The sequence below is a fragment of the Neovison vison genome, chromosome 6, assembly GCF_020171115.1.
Source record: "Neovison vison isolate M4711 chromosome 6, ASM_NN_V1, whole genome shotgun sequence".
In the NCBI taxonomy this organism is placed as follows: domain Eukaryota; kingdom Metazoa; phylum Chordata; class Mammalia; order Carnivora; family Mustelidae; genus Neogale; species Neogale vison.
The window spans coordinates 193,117,149-193,135,421 of NC_058096.1; the positions used below are offsets into that span (position 1 = coordinate 193,117,149).

The following is an 18,273-nucleotide window of genomic DNA, read 5'->3' on the forward strand; positions in this document are numbered from 1 at the left end:
TGTATATATACAATGGAATACTATGCAACCATCAAAAAACCCAAAACCTTGCCATTTACAATAACATGGATAGAATTAGAGGGTATTATGTTAAGCAAAATAAGTCAATCAGAGAAGGACAATTATCATATGATTTCTTTGGTATGAGGAATTTGAGAGGCAGGGTGGGGAGTTATGGGGGGTAGGGAGGGGAAAAAAATGAAACAGGATGGGACTGGGGAGGAAGACAAACCATAAGAGACTCCTAATCTCAGGAAACAAACTGAGGGTTGGTGAGGGGTTGGTGGGGAGAGATAGGGTGGGTGGGTTATGGACATTGGGCAGGGTATGTGCTATGGTGGGTGCTGTGAATTGTGTAAGACTGATGATTCACAGACCTGTACTCCTGAAGAAAATAATACATCATATGTTAAAGGAAGGAAGGAAGGAAGAAAGAGAAAGAAAAAAGAAGGAGGAAGATAGCTCAGAGTCAGAGAAGGAGATGTAGTGACAAAAACAGATGGGGTAGGGGAGAGATTTAAAGATGGCTGAACAGGCTAATGGTTTGGAAGACGGAAGAAGGGGCCACAAGCCAAGGAATTTAAGTAACCTCTAGAAATTGTAAAAAGCAAGGAAAAAGATTCTCCCCAAGAGTCTTCAAAAGGAATGCAGACCTGCTAACACCTTGATTTTAGGACTTCTCGCCTCCAGAACTAAGATAAACTTGTTACTTTAAGTTTTAAGTCACTGAGTTTGTGGCAATGTGTAGTAATTGTGATGAAAGTAAACTAGTACACATTCCTGTCCCTCCTTCCTTCTGTCACGGGAAATTTATCCCTCTGTCTTCAAACTTCTACTAGAACCTCTATGCTTCAGAATTTACATACTTTCCTTTCCTAATCAAAATATTAGCTCTGGAGGGCAGGAGAAGTGTCTCATGCACATTTACACATGAGCACAGGGATGGAACAGAGATAGCTATTCATTCATTCATTTGCTTCTCTGTCCATTCACTCATTCAAATGAATGTTATTTATTGAACGTATAATACGCACCAGACACTGCTACACTCAGTAAATGCATTAAAGAGCATAAACAGAGGTCTTCTGTCTTCGAGGAACTTACGATTGGATGGAAGAGGTGGACATTAATTAAATAATCTCCAAAATAACTTGAGTTGACTGAAGACTATGTAGAGATGGATGACACACCAGTCAGAGTAGGCAGAGGGAATGGAATATGTGACAATTCCGAGAGGAATGAAGCCATTTAGTCAGGGACATTTTGGGAAGACATGATCTGGAGAGGCACATGGGGGCTAGATGCTTCACGATCTTGTGGGTTTTGATAAGGATACTGACATTTAACCTAGCAACAGTGGGAATTTAATGGAACATTTTAAGCAGGGGAGCTGGATAAGAAGAATTGAATTTAGAAAAGAGTTCTCTCGTTGCTATGTGGAGAAGGGCGTGGAGGAAATGTGTGAGAAGAAGAGTAAAGAATAGCAGGACATTTTATGGGAAGCTGCAGTAGTCCAAGGGAGAGAGAGAGGGGTAACAGTGAAGATGGAGAGAAGTACACAGATTGAGGGATACTCTGGAGGCAACACTGTCAGGATTTAGATCTGAGTTTGATGTTAGTGGTTGAAGGAGGTGTCCAGGATGACTTTGTCGAATGAGAGAATACAAGATTTTCCTATAGCTTGGCAGTAGAAATAATTCTGTCAGAATTAAGATGTTATAGAGTCCATGTAAAGAGCCCTGAATCAGTTCAGATCAGTTTAGGAACCTGTATTTACATTCAGGTCCCTTAAGCATTAGGCTGTGTGATGTTGATAAATCACAAAGAGTTTCCTCTTCCTCAAATGACAGAAAAACAATCTTCTCAAAGGAGGTAATCAAATGAGGTTAGAAATGTAATTCAATATAATAACTTTTTGTTGATTATCTATTTTGCCCATACCATGTCTTATGAAATCTGGAAAATCCAAAAGGAAGATAGATGTGATGTGTTTCTTTATTTTGAGCTTAACAAACTTAGCTGAAGAGGACAACACTAGTGGACATATGTATCAGGATCATGCAGACTAAAACATAATTGCAAAGCACATTACATAGTGCTGGCTAAACACGAAACTGAACAACAGCAAAGTGAGAAATCATTGTGACCATTGCCTTTTGGCTACCGTATAGGAAGGAAGGTCTTAGTCCAAATGTGGTTAGAGTTTAAAAGGCAAAACAAATAAATAATTAAAAATTTTAAAAATGGAGAAAAACATAGTGTGAATAAAGAAACAGAAGCAGGAGCGCCTGGGTGGCTCAGTAGGTTAAAGCCTCTGCCTTCAGCCCAGGGTACTGGGATTGAGTCCCGTATCAGGCTGTCTGCTCAGCAGGGAACCTGCTTCCTCCTCTCTCTCTGCCTGCCTCTCTGCCTACTTGTGATCTCTGTCTGTCAGATAAATAAATAAAATCTTTAAAAAAAAAAACAAACCAGAAGCAATTAAGGAGTGTTTGAAGTGAGTAAAGTATCTCATTTCACTGGATTGTGAAAATTCAAATTGGTAGAGAGTGAAAGTAAATCTAGGCAGGTAAACCTGGGGCCAAATCAGAAAGTGGGGTGTGGCAGAGGAGCTTGATCTTGTTGTAGTAAGATGTGGGGGAGCCACAGAAGTTTCCTAAGAGGAGAGAGAAGAGATAGGGGGAGACTCGTTAGGACAGAGTGTGCTGGATATTTTGGATGGAAGAACAAAAAGATCAGAGAGACATCTGAGTGGTGTGGAGGACAGACCAAGAGATACTTCTGAAGGATTCTCACAGAATTCGACAGTTTTGCCTGTAAAGAAAGCAGAGAAAGGGGAGTGTGAAAGGACGACAGGGTTTTCAGCGAAGAGCCTGGGAAAGGGACCGTTTTAGTGCCTGAAATGGGTTATGAGGAAAGGGAGAGAATAGGTAGCCCTGTTTTGAAGAGAATAAATTCAGATGAGATTGTGATGCTCAAGTAAGCACATTCTACAAGTGAGAAAAGAAAACTGGATTCACGATGTAAGGGGCACGGTCATAAAATGATAGCTGAGTACTGGATAGATTGCAAAAATGGCTCTAATTCTTTGCTTCTACTCCCATCATAAAGCGGGGTCTCTTTCCCCAACCCTTGAATCTGGGATGACCTTATGACGTGCCTCAAGCAGTAGAACACGATAAAAAGGGACTTTCTGTGAATATCAAGCCTCAGCCTCAAGAGGACTTGCAGCTTTCATGCTCACTCTTTAGGAACCTCAAGATTACCATGAGAACAAGCTAGCCTCCTAAATGATGAGAGAGAGAAGTTGTCCAGTCACTCGTATTTTCTCAACTGGGAAATAGCCTACCCCCCCCACCTCAAAAAAACAGAAAATGACCATAAGTGCCATCATGACTGAGCCCAGTAAAGACAAGCAGACATACTACTGAGCTGAGCTCTGGCCAAATCGTTGACCTACAGAATCTTGAGCTACATAAATAGTGTGGTTTCAAACCATTAAATTTTGGGGTAGTCTGTTATGCAACGAAACCTAACTGACACATAAACTCTGAGAGAGAGACAAAGGGAGAAAGAGAAAGAGAGAAAGAGGAGGGAAGAGAGAAGAGAGACAAGCAGACAGCATTGCTATCTAAGTAAATCACATAAATTCAAGGCAGAATTAACCTTGCAGATTTTACAAGATTTTATTAAAGCAACAATTCAACTCTTCATCATGTATCAAAAGCAAACAAAGTTTTAATGCCCGAAATACCCTGATTTTCACAAAAGGTGCATGCATAATTAGGATCAGGAGACAAGGTAAGAAGAAAATTAATTGAGGGTCTTGAAAAGAGAGAATGATTCATAAGAAGTGGGTTGACAATTCTACCATTGAGAGTGAACAAAGGCAAGAGGAACAAGTTAATATCAAATTTATCATGTCAGATGTTATCAGTAACAATCAGAGCATCAGTCAGGAGTAAGGTAATTATATAAGCTTCCATTTGCCAGGCAGGAACACAGTCAGGTTGTAGAGACTTCTCCCTTCCTGGACAAATACTTGCTAAATATTCAATATGTCCTGAATATGGTTTGAGCTCTGTGGGCCTGTGTAGTTCTTCAGAGGACCTTTTCCTACCTTCTTAGGTAATACAAATTAGAATTTGCTCCACTGAGACTTCTGACCCTCTATAAAGTATGGTAATTTAATGACTTTCTTATTCTTTAGGTCCTTTTCACTTCCTATTTTCTACGTGATAAAGTCAGTTTCTTAGATGTTGAAGCACTTGAAGCTCACTTCAATCTTATTTTGACCTAATTTGTTTTAGCAGATGCAAGAAACATCACCAAAGAGCTCATTAAAATGTACCTTCTGTGCTTTTGGTGCTATGCTCATTGCTAAATTCTTAGCAGTTGTAAGTTTTAACAGGGAAAACAGTGACTTGTTAAGACCTTAAGGAAGAAAAATGAAATAAAAACAAAGGGCCATTCTAAGTGGAAATATCAGTTCAATAGCATGGAGTTAGTAGAATAAAGAGCATAAGTGATTGAAATTGAAAACTATCCTATCAGCACTGAGGAATTCACCAGGAAGCTAATTCTCACCTTGAGAGAAGGAAAACAAGGGGGCTCTGAGCATGCATCATAGCCTCAGATAACCCGTGGAGACAGACTCTGAGGCACGTTAAAGAACACATTCTTAGCATGGAGAGTGATGACCTCATGTAGGGGACAAACATGCGAAGAAAGGTCCAGGTTTATAAGTGGTCCTACCTTAACACTCTGCCCCTGTGAGACAGCCCAGGAGACGACACTGCAGAAGCCATTCTAGAATCTAGAGGTGGACTTCTGATCTCAGAGTTGTGAGTTTGAGCGCCACATTGGGTGTAGAGATTGCTAGAGTCTAGGGGGGAATATGGCTCCACTGGAGCCCAGTTGTGTTCTCATTGTGCTCGAAGAGTTCATAATTAGATCCAGCTCTGATGTTTTTTCTCCTTTATGTACTGTCTCTAACATTTTCATTATTAGATTGTAGTATTGTTTGTGGACTAGTGGCATAATGAGGAGGGATGTTACATCTTTAAGGTACATTTGGACGCTTAGCTGATAGAATTCATTAAGATATAATTTCAATTTTGAGCCAATAAGAAAAAAATTGTTCCCATATTGAAATCAGAGGGTATTAAAAAAAAGAGATATTAGGAATAAAATGCTTTAAAAGCATTTAAAGCATATAAAAGGTTTTAAACCTTAAGTAAAATTGGTTTGGAAAATTCCGTAATAGCCTAACAGGTTGTGTGTGTGTTTTAATATATGTACAATTGTTTTGAAGCTGATGTTCCATAGCTTATAAATTCTATTTGCCAGTCTACTATTTATTCCACTTTCATCCTTAATACCATCATATTTAGACAATGGTAATAGTTTAAACCTAAAATAACTTTGACAAGTCCCCATAATGCAGAGCAATGACATCACACAGACCCATTCCTATCTTGGAGCCTAATCTTTCTTTTATGAGGCTTTTAGGGATTAAATAAAGTGAGTTTCTCTCTTTCTCTTTATTAAATAAAAAAATTTAATTAATTAAAATTATTTAATTCAATAAAATGAAATAAAGTCAAATAAAGTGAGGTTCTATGGTAGAGTTTATGTTGAATTTGGGGAGAGAAATCCTAGGCTTGACTCTTCGCATCACTACTTGCCCATACTAAATCTTTGGTCAATTGTAAATGAACTTTCTAAGCCACAGTTTACCTCACTTGATGGAAAACTCAATATACAATTAATCTATTTGTTTCCTGGAGTTATTGTTATATCACATGGAATGATGCATTCAGTGCCATGAACCTACAACTGTCAGACATTCTGTGGGAAGATGGAAAGGTGGCCCCAGTGAGTCATCAAGACTTGAGTCCATTTAAATCCTTCAAATAGGGTGACTCCAGATTTTAAAGAAAACCTAGAGAGAAAATCTGAAAACTCACAAGGATGAAAAATAGTTATTTGTACTCCTAAAGCCTTGCTGTAGGCTTCTCTTAATAAATTTACTGTGTAGGGGTGCCTGGGTGGCTCAGCTGATTAAGCAATTGCCTTCGGCTCAGGTCAAAATCCTGAAGTCCCAGTACTGAGTCCCATATAGGGCTCCCTGATCAGCAGGGAGTCTCCGTCTCCCTCTGACCCACCTATCATGCTCTCTTTCTCTCTCTCATTCTCTTTCTCTCAAATAAATAAATAAAACCTTAAAAATAAATTTACTGTTTAATTTAATTTATAAAACTATGGGTTTAAAGGGCACCTGGGTGGCTCAGTGGGTTAAGCCTCTGCCTTCGGCTGAGGTCATGACCCCAGTACCCTGGGATCGAGCCCCACATTGGGCTCTCTGCTCAACAGGGAGCCTGCTTCCCCCCTCTCTCTGCCTGCCTCTCTGCCTACTTGTGATCTCTGTCTGTCAAATAAATAAATAAAATATTAAAAAATTATATGGGTTTGAAAAAATTACGTCTCTTCTACCGGATTGCTATTTCTCCATAGCTCTTACCATGATCTACATTTTCTATTTGTTTTTTGCCCCCCATCTCCAACTCTCTGAGTAAGATATAACACTCCTGCATTTCTAGTGACTGGGAAAGTTCCATGCATTTAGTAGAGTCTTAAATAATATGTGTTGAATGACCAAATAAATGAATGAATGAAATTATGAGATACACATGCTAAATTAAATTAAATATCACTTCTAAAATTTTCAAAGTAGGTTTCTATTTATAGCAACCAAACTATAATTTCATAATTATGTCATGATATTATAAATAATCTGAGAGTAACTTTGTGAAATTTCATTTTCTTTAACAGCCAATAATAACTCTTAATGACTTATTTAGTTTGATACTAGGTGTCACATGTTTATAAATACTATCGAAGACCACACAACAGACCCTCCTTCCCCTGTGGTGAAAATTCTTTCCCAGCTACACAGATGAGAAAACTGGGATTCAAGAAATGTAAATCTCTGGGTTAAAAGTTACACAGCTTGTGGGGAAAGGGAGCCAGAATCTGAACCCAAGGTTTAGAGAGATTCAAAGTACACATTCCACACCGATAGTTCCTCCCTAAAAAAGGATTAATTAAAGGTAAAAGTTAAATGTGATTTACTGTTTGTCTGATAATGTCTTTATTGCATCCTTGTTCTGGGTAAATACCGTAAGAGGAATCTTCAGTTCTAACCTGATAGTCATTTTCTCCTAGTGTTTAAAGACATTACACTATATTTTGGCATTTATTGCTGCTCTGAGAAGTCTACTTTGAATCTAAACATCATTTGTAATAAACTCCCCAGGTGATTCTGATGTAAATGGTCCATGGACGGACCACATCAGGAGAGAAAGATTCTGGATGTTAAAGAGACTCAGAGTTTCTACAGAATCTTTTTTCCCAACAGTTCCAATTCTTCTGGCAGGGGGTGGTAGGGATGTGATGCCATCCATGAGGAGGGTTGAGGGCATCCCCACTGAAGAGGCAGAGCAAGGAAAATCTGGGCAGCTCCAACAACTGGTCATTTGGCATCAAAACCAAAGCTAGAAGCCCCATCTTTTAACTTATTTTACAGATGAGTTTCTAAAACTTAACTGGGCATGTAAATTCAGCCAGAGTTCATCTAAATGTAGAATCTGATACTCAGTAGATTGGGTGGAACCCAATCTTCTCCACATCCAAGAAGCTCCCAGGCCATGCTGCTGGTCTCTGTCCACCCATGCACTATGCTTAAAGGCTACCGATTCCAAATTCCTAGGCCCCTGAAGTTCCATTTCACTTCAACAAGGGTCATAGCTCTTCCTACTCAGATACACATTAAAAGGAGCCTCTTTCCCCCCATTTTACCAAATTTTCCAGGATATGCACCAAATGAGGAGTGTCTTAATCACCTTTTTCCAGGTTAACCTAGTGTGTAAGAGCCCAGGCTCAGGTCTCAGAATCACCACTTCTGAAATGTGTGACCTTGGACAAGTGACTCAGGCTCTACATGTCTCCTTTCTCCCATCATTAAAATAATAATAGTGATTCCTCATCATGCTTCTGGGGTAGTTCTGACTCTGTGAGGTGGAGAGAACAGTGCTGGGAATGCAGCAAGGCCTGCCTAAGGGTCAGCTACATGGTCTTTTGTCATGTTGTCCTATTGTGTGACCCTCATTCAATATCCCTAGACTTATGAAAGGAGCCCATGTCCTTCAGGATTTTATGGGCTCTAATCCTTCCTCCTTTTAACTCCTTCAAAGAGTCGCTATGATTAAGTGAATTAATATGCATAAAACACTTGGAGTTGTGCCTGTCACATAATTAGTACCCAAAGATGGCTTAGCTTTTAGCACTTACTACAATGGTAATTAAGTCACTTTAGAGGGATTTTTAAAATGACTCTTCTCCCATCAGACTGCAAATCTTGGGAGAGTAGAGCCTACATCTGTTTTAGTCACCTTTGTATCCCAAATTTTTTAAAGATTTTTTAAGTTATCTCTAACCCAACATGAGACTCCCACCCATGACCCCAAGATTAAGAGTTGCATGTTTCTGGGGCACCTGGGTGCCTCAGTTGGTTAAGCGCCTGCCTTCAGCTCAGGTTATGATTTCAGGGTTCTGGATGGAGACCCATGTCAGGCTCCCTGATAGCAGGGAGTCTGCTTCTACCTCTTCCTTCCAGCTTGTTCTCTCTCTCTCTCACAAATAAATAAAAATAAAATCTTTAAAGAAAAAGAAAAAAAAAGAGTTTCATGTTGTACCAACTGAGCCAGCTAGGTGCCTTTCTGTATCCCCAATTTTTAACACTGACACTGACACACAATCACTGCTCAATAAATGCTGTAGATCGCATAAATGAATAAATGTATGAACAAGTGTATAAGTGAACCAGTTTAAAAAAAAAAAAAAATCCTTGCCTTCCAGAAGTGATCCACAGGGATAAAGGTTGAGAAACACTCTCCTAGAAGGTAGAGGCACTGGGAGAAGGAGAAAAAAATTATCCTGGGGAACTGGTCTCGGGCAGGTTTGGAGTAAGTGTTTTCCAAATACCTCGGAGGATGCTGAGGGAAAGGAGTCTGGGGAAGATCTGCCAGCAGATAATGGTCTTGGGAGAAAAATACGAGCTAACCGAAGTTCCTGATCAGATGTGTCAGGAGGTGCTTTGAGGGAAATAAAATACGGGAAATGAGGAACCTTTGAATTTCCTGCATCGGGGGCTAACGAAGAACCCAGGGCAGGGGGGTTTCTGGGACCTTCGGTCCTCAGGGAGGAGAAAACCTGCATTTGTGAATTCTCCCGAGGCACTTCTGTGATCACACTGAGAGAGGAGAGGGTTAAAGTCACACAGTATTACAACATGACGCACTGACATCAGAGGTCACGTTCACACCCTCTTCCACCCACCACAGCAAATGGGTTATGCCTGGACGGAAGGGGGTGAAAAGGTTCCAAAGGATTAGAAAGGAAAATTCATGGGCTTTTTAAAAGATGAGCTGATTACAGGGAATTGCTTTACCCATATGCCATTTGGTTTTATTATAGTTATTCTTCAGTGATGACGCCATCTCTGCAATTTATAATATGGACATGAATCTCCCTTTGTGATGGAATTGCCCATCAAAGCATTTCCAGACAATTTTAGACACTTCCCATAACTGCAGTCATTTTCCTGGTAAACTGGGAAACACTTTCCCTACCTCATGCACTCATTAGGGCATGGACTGAAAACTGATAGCAGAACGGCCTTTGCACAAGGAAGGAAATAATGACAATGACAATAGAGAGAAAAAAACAGTGTTTAGGCCTGCATGGTCTCAACAAGGCTTTCCTATGTTGTCTCTGACAGCAATCCTCTCTGCAACCCTAGGGAGAAGAAGCCTTATTTCCATTGTACAGATGAAGAGACTGAGGCACAGAGCAGGCAAATGAATGGCCCAAAGGAGCAAAAGTGGCAGAGCCAGGATTCTGACTCGTTTCCTCTCATTCCAACTCAGTTCTCCAAGGTAATGCAGGCAGAAGTTCTCCCGATGGGCATTCTGCCAGAACAAAATGCTTAGAAAGTCTTTAATCTTGGCAAATGCGCCAAGTGCCTCAATACTTACAGATATCTTTAAACAAGGATACGGGCCCAGGTACAATATGGGCCCCTCTCCTGGGAAAGCCATGCATCAATTCAAGCTCAGGAGCCTGTGTGAGTGCCAGGGCGAATTACCACCTATCTTTCAGGTGTTCTCAATGTCCTTCACTCTTCTAAGGTCCATCAAGACACTCCATGCATCTGTAGCTTCTAATGAGGCTAGAAATATGGTTACATTCACCCCTTAGATTCTTGAGTATACTCCATTAAAACCACAAGGGACCTATCTCAGGCACCTAGACATCTGGTAATAACCCAGAACATGCACATTTTCAGTATGTGCCAAAACCATAAACTGGGCTTTCTCCATTTGAAAACGGTTTTTTCAGGTCATTTGTATGGAAGGACATTAAGCTCTCCTTTTGTGTTCCTTCTGCACCAAATTCACCATAAGGTCTTAAGAAACTTCACCACCTCCTGGGGATTCAATTTTCAGACTTAAAGAAATTAAGTTTTAGTATTTTACAGTCATCAGGAAGAGGTCAGATGTTTTGAGGGTGTCATCTCTTCCTGCTGGGATGCTGACTCATACAGTAGGTCCATCTGACTTCAAAAGCCGGGCCCTACCCACTCCACCAGACTGATCTCTAGGGCTTCCTCTGCAATGTATCACCCTGTATTCCCTGAACTGCCAGGGAAATTCTAAGAGTGTACATGGACTGTCTCAAACTTCCCAGCTAATAAATATTGAGTAACGAGTCAAGTCTTGGGCCTTCCATCCGCTACAATTCTGCATTTATTTCCAACATAGCCTCGAAGAGAAAAAGGTGTGCTTTAAAGATACTTACCTTTTTTTTTTTCTATTGAATGTTATAATTCTTCAGAAAAACACTGGATTTTTAGTCAGTGTATGCGAGTGGGAATCCAGGTTCAAGTCATCATTAATCGCATATAGCCATTCTAAATGTCCATTTTTTCATCTGTTCAAAGTTTATAATATTCTAACACTGCCTCATTTGTTGATTACTGGAATCAAATGAGACAATGTAAGCCAAGGGAAAGTAGTCAAGTGTTATATAGAAGGGATAATAATAGTGAAAAAAAAAAACATACAGCTATCTTTTTTGTCTTTGTTAGGCAAGTGATACAGAATGTATACAGAATCTTGGGGTGAACCAGGCAGCAAAGCATCCAAAAGCAAGAAAAGTAGAAATGAAGTGGGACGTATTGATCAAAGCAGATGATGATCACTAACAATCACTACATTTCTTGCCTAATGATTCTAAACCAGAGGATAATAGGCATTGTCTGGAGATAATTCTGGTTGTTACAACTTGGTGGTAGTGGTGGTGGGGGGGGTGGGGGGGTTGTTACTGACATCTAGTGGATAGAGGCCAGGCATGATGCTAAACATTCTGCAGTGCATAAAAGAACCCCCCACATCAATGAATTATCTGGGCCAAAATGTTAATAGTGTTGAGGCTGAGAAATCCTGATTTATTAGAATTTGCACGAGTTAAGAAACTAGTATATCTTGTTTATTCCTGTGCCCTAGTATCTAGCATTGCCCTTGGCATAATGTGGACACCATCTGTCTATCTATCTATCTACTTATCTACTTCCCTACATTTGTTGAATAGATGGGTACCAGATAGAGAACCAGATAATGTAAGTTAAATCTAATTCAGATAGTCATGGAAAATCTTAATTCTTCTAGGTTCCCTCTCAGTTTATGCTTCATCTTCTTTTCTTTCCTGTCCTGTTGAAGCTTGCTCCCTTTCTCTCCACCCCTAACACTAGGCAAGAATGAGCACGGCCTATCAAATCTGAGAATGTCTAGGAGCAAGAAATAATGCTTATAAGACACAAGCTTTGCCTGAACTCTTCTAGCAACCCTCTTCAAACCATCCATTTCAGCCACACAGTAATCACATCTATAAATAAAAGGATTCATTCTTACTCCTTCTCTGAGCATGAACCAATAGGACCAAAAGCACATATTTCCTGCAAACATCTTGCTAAAACAGTTCAATTATGCTTTTAGGAAGACACATCCTTGGCCATGAAATAGAAACCAGGTTTAACTGAGAAAATGGAGAATAAAAGACATTTAATTCGGGGAGTGCAAATATTATACATCTCCCATACCTAGCCTGGTGCCTGGTACACAGCAGGCATCCTTAAATATATGATGAATGACAGGAGAGCCTGGTGAAATCAGTGTTCCAATTCTTCCCTCAAATCTTCTCCCAAATAATTTATAAAATTTTCTATTAAAATATTTTAAGTCTCAACCATCCAATTTGAATGCCTTAGGAAGGCAATTTGAAAGCCTTAGATTTTGAAAAAAGGTGTCCATTTTTCTCTGTTGTGGCAGCGATCCAAAACCAGATAAAGATATATGGGTTCATCACTGAGAGGTAGATGTCAATATGGTGACTTAAAAAGTCCTTGCAGTAATAATTCATATTGCATACAAACATTCATAAGGCCATATTATACCAGAAATAAAATAAGCCTGAAATACGCATCATATCTTGCCAGAAAGTCTACACTGAGACAATGTTTGGTAATTTGGAAGGACTTAAAGATTCAGTAAGCAAGGCTAAAAGAGGTCACACAGGGACTATCAATAAAAACCTGGGCACCTGGGTGGCTCAGTGCGTTAGGCCTCTGCCTTCAGCTCAGGTCGTGATCTCAGGGTCCTGGGATCAAGCCCCGTATCGGGCTCTCTGCTTGGGAACCTGCTTCCCTGCTCTCTCTGTCTGCCTCTCTGACTACTTGTGATCTCTCTCTCTGTCAAATAAATAGATAAGACCTTAAAAAAACAAAACAAAACCAAAACAAAACAAAACCTTTTGTGCACAACACATCAGTCCCCCAAAGGACCATAATGTCATGATTATCCAGTTATACTGGCCAACCCAAAGCTCCACAATGAAAGCTTGCCCTGTGCTGGGAATAAGCTTTCCAGAAACTGTACTGGAACGTATTTCACATTGCCCCCAGAATAATTTTCCATTAGTTCTTTTGGCTAGAATCTGTGTTAAAAAAAAAAAAATGACCGCTGTAAAATATATTAATTATGCAGATCCATTAGTCAGCAGAGTAGAAAGACTGAGGTGTTTCCATTTTCGACTTGTCCCTAATCTTTAAACATTTAAAGATACACTGATGACCAAGAACCTCTCTTAGAGGATTTAGCCCTTCATGTACTCGTATCAAAATCTCAAATTCCTCACTGATTCCGTTTTCTTACTCTAGTACAGAACAGGACCACTGGCTCTGTTTGTACACCAGCTTAGAATGTTTGATGACAGAATCAAGACTACTCCAGACACATTACGCCTTTTACCAGCTGCTTTCTCCTTACTTAATAGATCATTGTTAAGCTCTTAATGATCAACGTGTTTAAGTAGACAAATCCATAGCCAAAGAAAGGACAGAAGGAAACCTAGGCAAGATAAAGTACAATATCTACTGCTATTTATTTTGAATTTGACCACCTCTGTGAAGAAAGCTGTATCTTGCAGATGGAGACTGAAATACGACATGCTTCATAAAACTGTCTTTAAGTTCAGTTTTAAGGAAGAGCCTGTATTTGATGAGCACTGTGGCTGAGCACAACATATTTCGTTACAGTAAAAGTGCTCATTTGGTAGCTCTAATATATTTAGAATCCTCATAAATACCCTTGGAAAAAGCAGATTGATTTAAATGCCTTCATCCTGACTGGCTCTAAATACCACACTTTCTGATTAAACCACCCAATTACTATTTTTTTAAGAGCAAGAAAAAGAAGTAATAGAGAATCAATAAGTTTCCAAGCTCGCCTCTGACAAAAATGACTAACATTTTGGAAACATTGTATTGTGTACTACTTGCTGAATTCTTTTTAATTAATTGGGTGTCTACATGAGGGCGGGAGGTGGAGTGCTCAAAACCCATTGCTTATTAGACACAGCCAATCACACCGAGAAGTCAATATGGTACCAGCGTCTCAAACTTTAACTCTTAGTCCTCCCATTTTGTGGTGGGTTGTTTTGTTTCTTTGTTCATGATTTTAGATCCCTCTGCATTTTGGTGAAATATAGCAATGGTATTCTGCACTGGGTTCTATCTTTTTGTAACATTTCCATCACTCATAATCTGTTTTCTCTCACTGGAAGGAATAAAACGCAGCGTTTCACAGACGCACCTCATGACTAGTATGCACGACCTCCAATCCAAAAACTGCCAGTTGAGGAGAAATTTCAAACATATTGATTCTATGTCAGTGCATTTTTCCCCCTAGAAGACTCAACTGAATTTTATTGGCTTAAATGGATTTCAAACCGGAAGCTCAGTGCTCAGATGCAAAAGAATGCATTTGGGGACTCTGGATTTCAACTTTGTCACGCTCCTCAGCATGCTTATCAGCAGCTGTGTTCATTTTTTAATGACCCAGGTGGTAGAGACCCTTTGCAACATTCTACCTGAAGTGCCACCTCAGCTCTTTTCAGTAGCCAAAAGTGAAAGAAAATCATGCTGGGGTGAGTAAAAGGAAGCTGAGAATTCTACAAAGTTCTCCACAAATAAATCAATTCAGTTCAATTTCTTTTTACATTTGCATCAATGACGAACCAGACCTGAGATGTTGAGATTTTGAAGTTATTGTCCCATCTTTATTTTTACCCTACATTCAAAAGATGGAAAGTCAAAGGGATGGATCTCTTTTAATCAGTTAAAAAAGCTACCTTAATTTAGCCACTTCTGCATATATCTCTCTGTAGGCTGGCTCCCTTTCATCATGTCCACATCTTTCTAGATGCACAAGTTGAGTGGAAATAAAACACACATTCTCCAGTTTCAAACACATAATTAGCCTGGAGTCACAAAAGCACCGCCTAAGAAGAAGGAGGTTATGTCGTGTCGGAAGGGGGCAAAACAGTAACAAAAATAAGGTGTCTTATTGTAAGTTCTGGGAAATCATCCCAGTCTAGGAGTTAACTGAAAATTGCATGGATGAGGCGAAGCCCTGACAGACGGGACAGATGAAAAAAAAAAAAAAGACTCTAGAAGTTTCATCATCATCACCATCATCACTGTGTTGACTCAAGCAACTTACATACCTGCCCTATGTCTCAGTTTTTGCATCTGTACAATGGGGAGGTTGTGTTAGGTCCCTGTGGGATGGCAGTGAAGATTAAATAAGCTATTTTAAATGCTCAGCACAGTTAAGCAGAAAGTGAAAGACACGATTACATTCTTCATTTTGCTAAAAAGAATAAATGACCTCATTGTGACATAAAAATTCCCTGAACAATTTTCCCCATTGTGGCACAGACTTTCTATTCCTTGGAATAGACTACAACAGTTTTTTGGCGATGACCTTCTGGACTTTTCTGAAGTGATGCTTTTAAAGACCGGGCACACTGACCCCAAGTCAAACTAAAGATACTGACCTCGTTAAGATACAGATGCCCCATTGCCCTTCCTATGTCAGTGAGTCCAAGCATGCTTGGAGCCTTAACACTTTTGTAAACTGGCCATCTGGAGGAAAAGACAGATGCTTTTACCCCCAGGGTGCTATCCCCTCTCACATCTTCATTAATCTATGTTACTGAGCAATTTCAGATGATGATAAATTCTGCTTTCTGGTAACAATGTTGGACATAACCTGTTCTAAAGCCATGTAAGGAGAAGAATGACAAAAGGCATTAGGGATGTTGAGGAAGAGAGTATGGCTGAGACATGTTCAATGCTCTTGAGTTCATTCAGCAGTTAATACCGACAGGTCAAGGATAAAAGTTCTGTTTGTTTTTCAATAAACGATCTGCTAAGGAACACTTGGTTCCAGTGAGGGTTTACAGCATGGAAAGCTGTTATTAGCAACACTGTGACCCCAGTCACAGTGTAATATAAGTTCATGTGTGCTTGTAGTGTTTTTGAGGCTGAACTATGTTGGAGACTGCATTAGATTAATCAAATTCAGAATTCTATTTGTCAGAAAAGAGTAGCTTCATTCCAGCATGCAAAGGGTGTGTGAGGGGCAGAACGCCCCAAAGAAAGTAGAGGTGAGGATCAGAGCATTCCTAGACATTCATGACTAGTTCCATGAATTGTCCTTAGATGATGCAGGATCTAAATAATTACTATTCTGAAGACTCTATGCCTAAAAAGTCTAGGCATGCCTGACATTTCCAACTTCACTTTCAAAATCTTTGAAAAATATATAGTCAGACCTCATCTTTCTCCTCATTCAAAGATGCCTTGAACTTTCATTATAAATATATTCTAATTCATTTCACCATGAGAAATTCTGTGCAGATTGGTTGATTGTGTAACATAAAGAGAAAATTAAAGCAACCGTTTGTTTCCATTGGAACAATTACTTAATCATCTTATCATTTCTGCCTAGGGTAATTATATTAACAGAATTTCTCCAAGACTTCTCAATGAATAACAGAGAATCCAGACCTTCTAAGACTCTCTGGAAACAAAAGAAAACGTAGCTAGCCAGGTAATGCACTTAAAGCAACGGTGACCAGATAGTCATGTTGCACTAGTTTGAACTTAATAGCAGCAACTTTGCTCTTGATCAGCTTTGGATACAGAAACATGAGAGCCAGGGCTGGGCATCTGACAGATGGTGGCACAAATACACAGTGCAAAGAAAGACAGAAGAGAAGCAACAGCCACTTGTGATTGCATCTTTTCACAGAACGTTAGAGATTTACTTTAATGACCTGAATACTTCTCAGAAATACAGTTCAGTTAAAGGTTCACATGTACCCCATCTTACAGGTTAACTCATCTCATTTATTCCACCTTTATAAGACCCTATGAAATCCGTACACCCCTTTCGGCACTGCATACAATGTTTCGTAGCTATTTATGGAGTTTAAGAAATTCTTGTTCTGACACTGATGGAGAAACTTTAATTAAAACGGTAAGCAGGTTATAGCACAGTGAATATACTTAGGACATTAAACACTCCAAAGGGGAAGGGTGGGGTAGAATGACATTACATTTTTATAAAGCCAAATATAAGTTTGCTTAAATAGTTTCCTTACTATGTTAAAAGAAAGCCGACACATCCTTTAACAGCTAAGGTAAGCATCACATTATCACACAGCACAGCCTCTTTGGCTTAAAAATATGAATATAAAAAAGCAAAGTAAAATAAAAAAGATGTTACTACTAAAGATTTCAAAAATGATATTTGGAAAGAAAAGTGTGCAGCCTAAATGTACCTATGCAAATACACACACACACACACACACACACACACCTCCCCAGCCAGCAGTAAATCAAGAGAGATGTAAAAACTTACCGGAGCAAATATCACCATACACATTTACAAAAGAATTGGTAATCCAACTTCCCTCTCCTGAAAGAAAATAGAGGTTGTCTCATACTAAAAATAAAGCTTCTCTGTCCACAGCACCAGCCACTTGTCCCTCTTTTTATGAAGCAAAGGAGGAGAACAAGAAAATCAATGAGGAGGGAAAGTGAGATTTATACCAATCAGATGGCAGCTTCTGCCTTATTTGCAGAGAGATGGCAAAACGGTCATATTATTAGACAGTGACAACCCACAGCCGAAGTACAGCAACCTGATACTTCCCTCTGGTGAAAGGCTGCCTGCCTCGTGGGGAGGTGGTTACCACCATGGTGAGCTCCCACACTTGGCTCTTTGCTCACAACTGCCAGCACAGGGCTGCTGTGCGTAAGCAGGCTGCATCATGAAGACAGCACCATCTCCCCCTTTACTCCCGGAGCCCCCTCCTCCCTCAACATAGTGCTTAGAAACAACCTGGGAAACAAAAAAGAGCCGGGGTTTTGTGGGTTTGGGGTGTGGGTGGGAAGGGGTGATTTTATAATATCCTAATGAATAGATTTGCATAGATTAGGTAAATGTTTATATGTTTGTTAAAAAAAAAAATTGCCCTCATTTTTATGGAAATGCCTGGATGTTATGCACGGTGCCCATTTGGGACATTTGCACACCACCCGTAAATAATCATGCAGGGGATGGTACAGGGAGACTTTTGGGGCTCTGGCAACTGGGGAAGGAACGAATTACAACTTGGGTACTCATTTGTCGCAGGAGCGTTACTGAAAGCCTTCTGCAAAATCATAAAACTGAAAAGGCTTCAGAGATAAACCGTGATCTGGAGCTGCTTTTCCTACGAAGTACTTCTGCAGGAAGGAGGTGAGCC

General features: G+C 39.8%; 1 protein-coding gene across 1 annotated transcript in view; it reads right to left on the minus strand.

The window, feature by feature from the left end:
* SYNPR (synaptoporin) overlaps nt 1-17,771 on the minus strand; it is a 156,098-nt gene extending 138,327 nt beyond the window's left edge. The window contains exon 1 of the mRNA XM_044253241.1: nt 17,385-17,771. Within this exon, the coding sequence (XP_044109176.1) occupies nt 17,385-17,408 (24 nt within the window). The 5' untranslated portion in view covers nt 17,409-17,771. The remainder of the gene's footprint in view (nt 1-17,384) is intronic.
* Between the last annotated feature and the right edge of the window lie 502 nt (nt 17,772-18,273).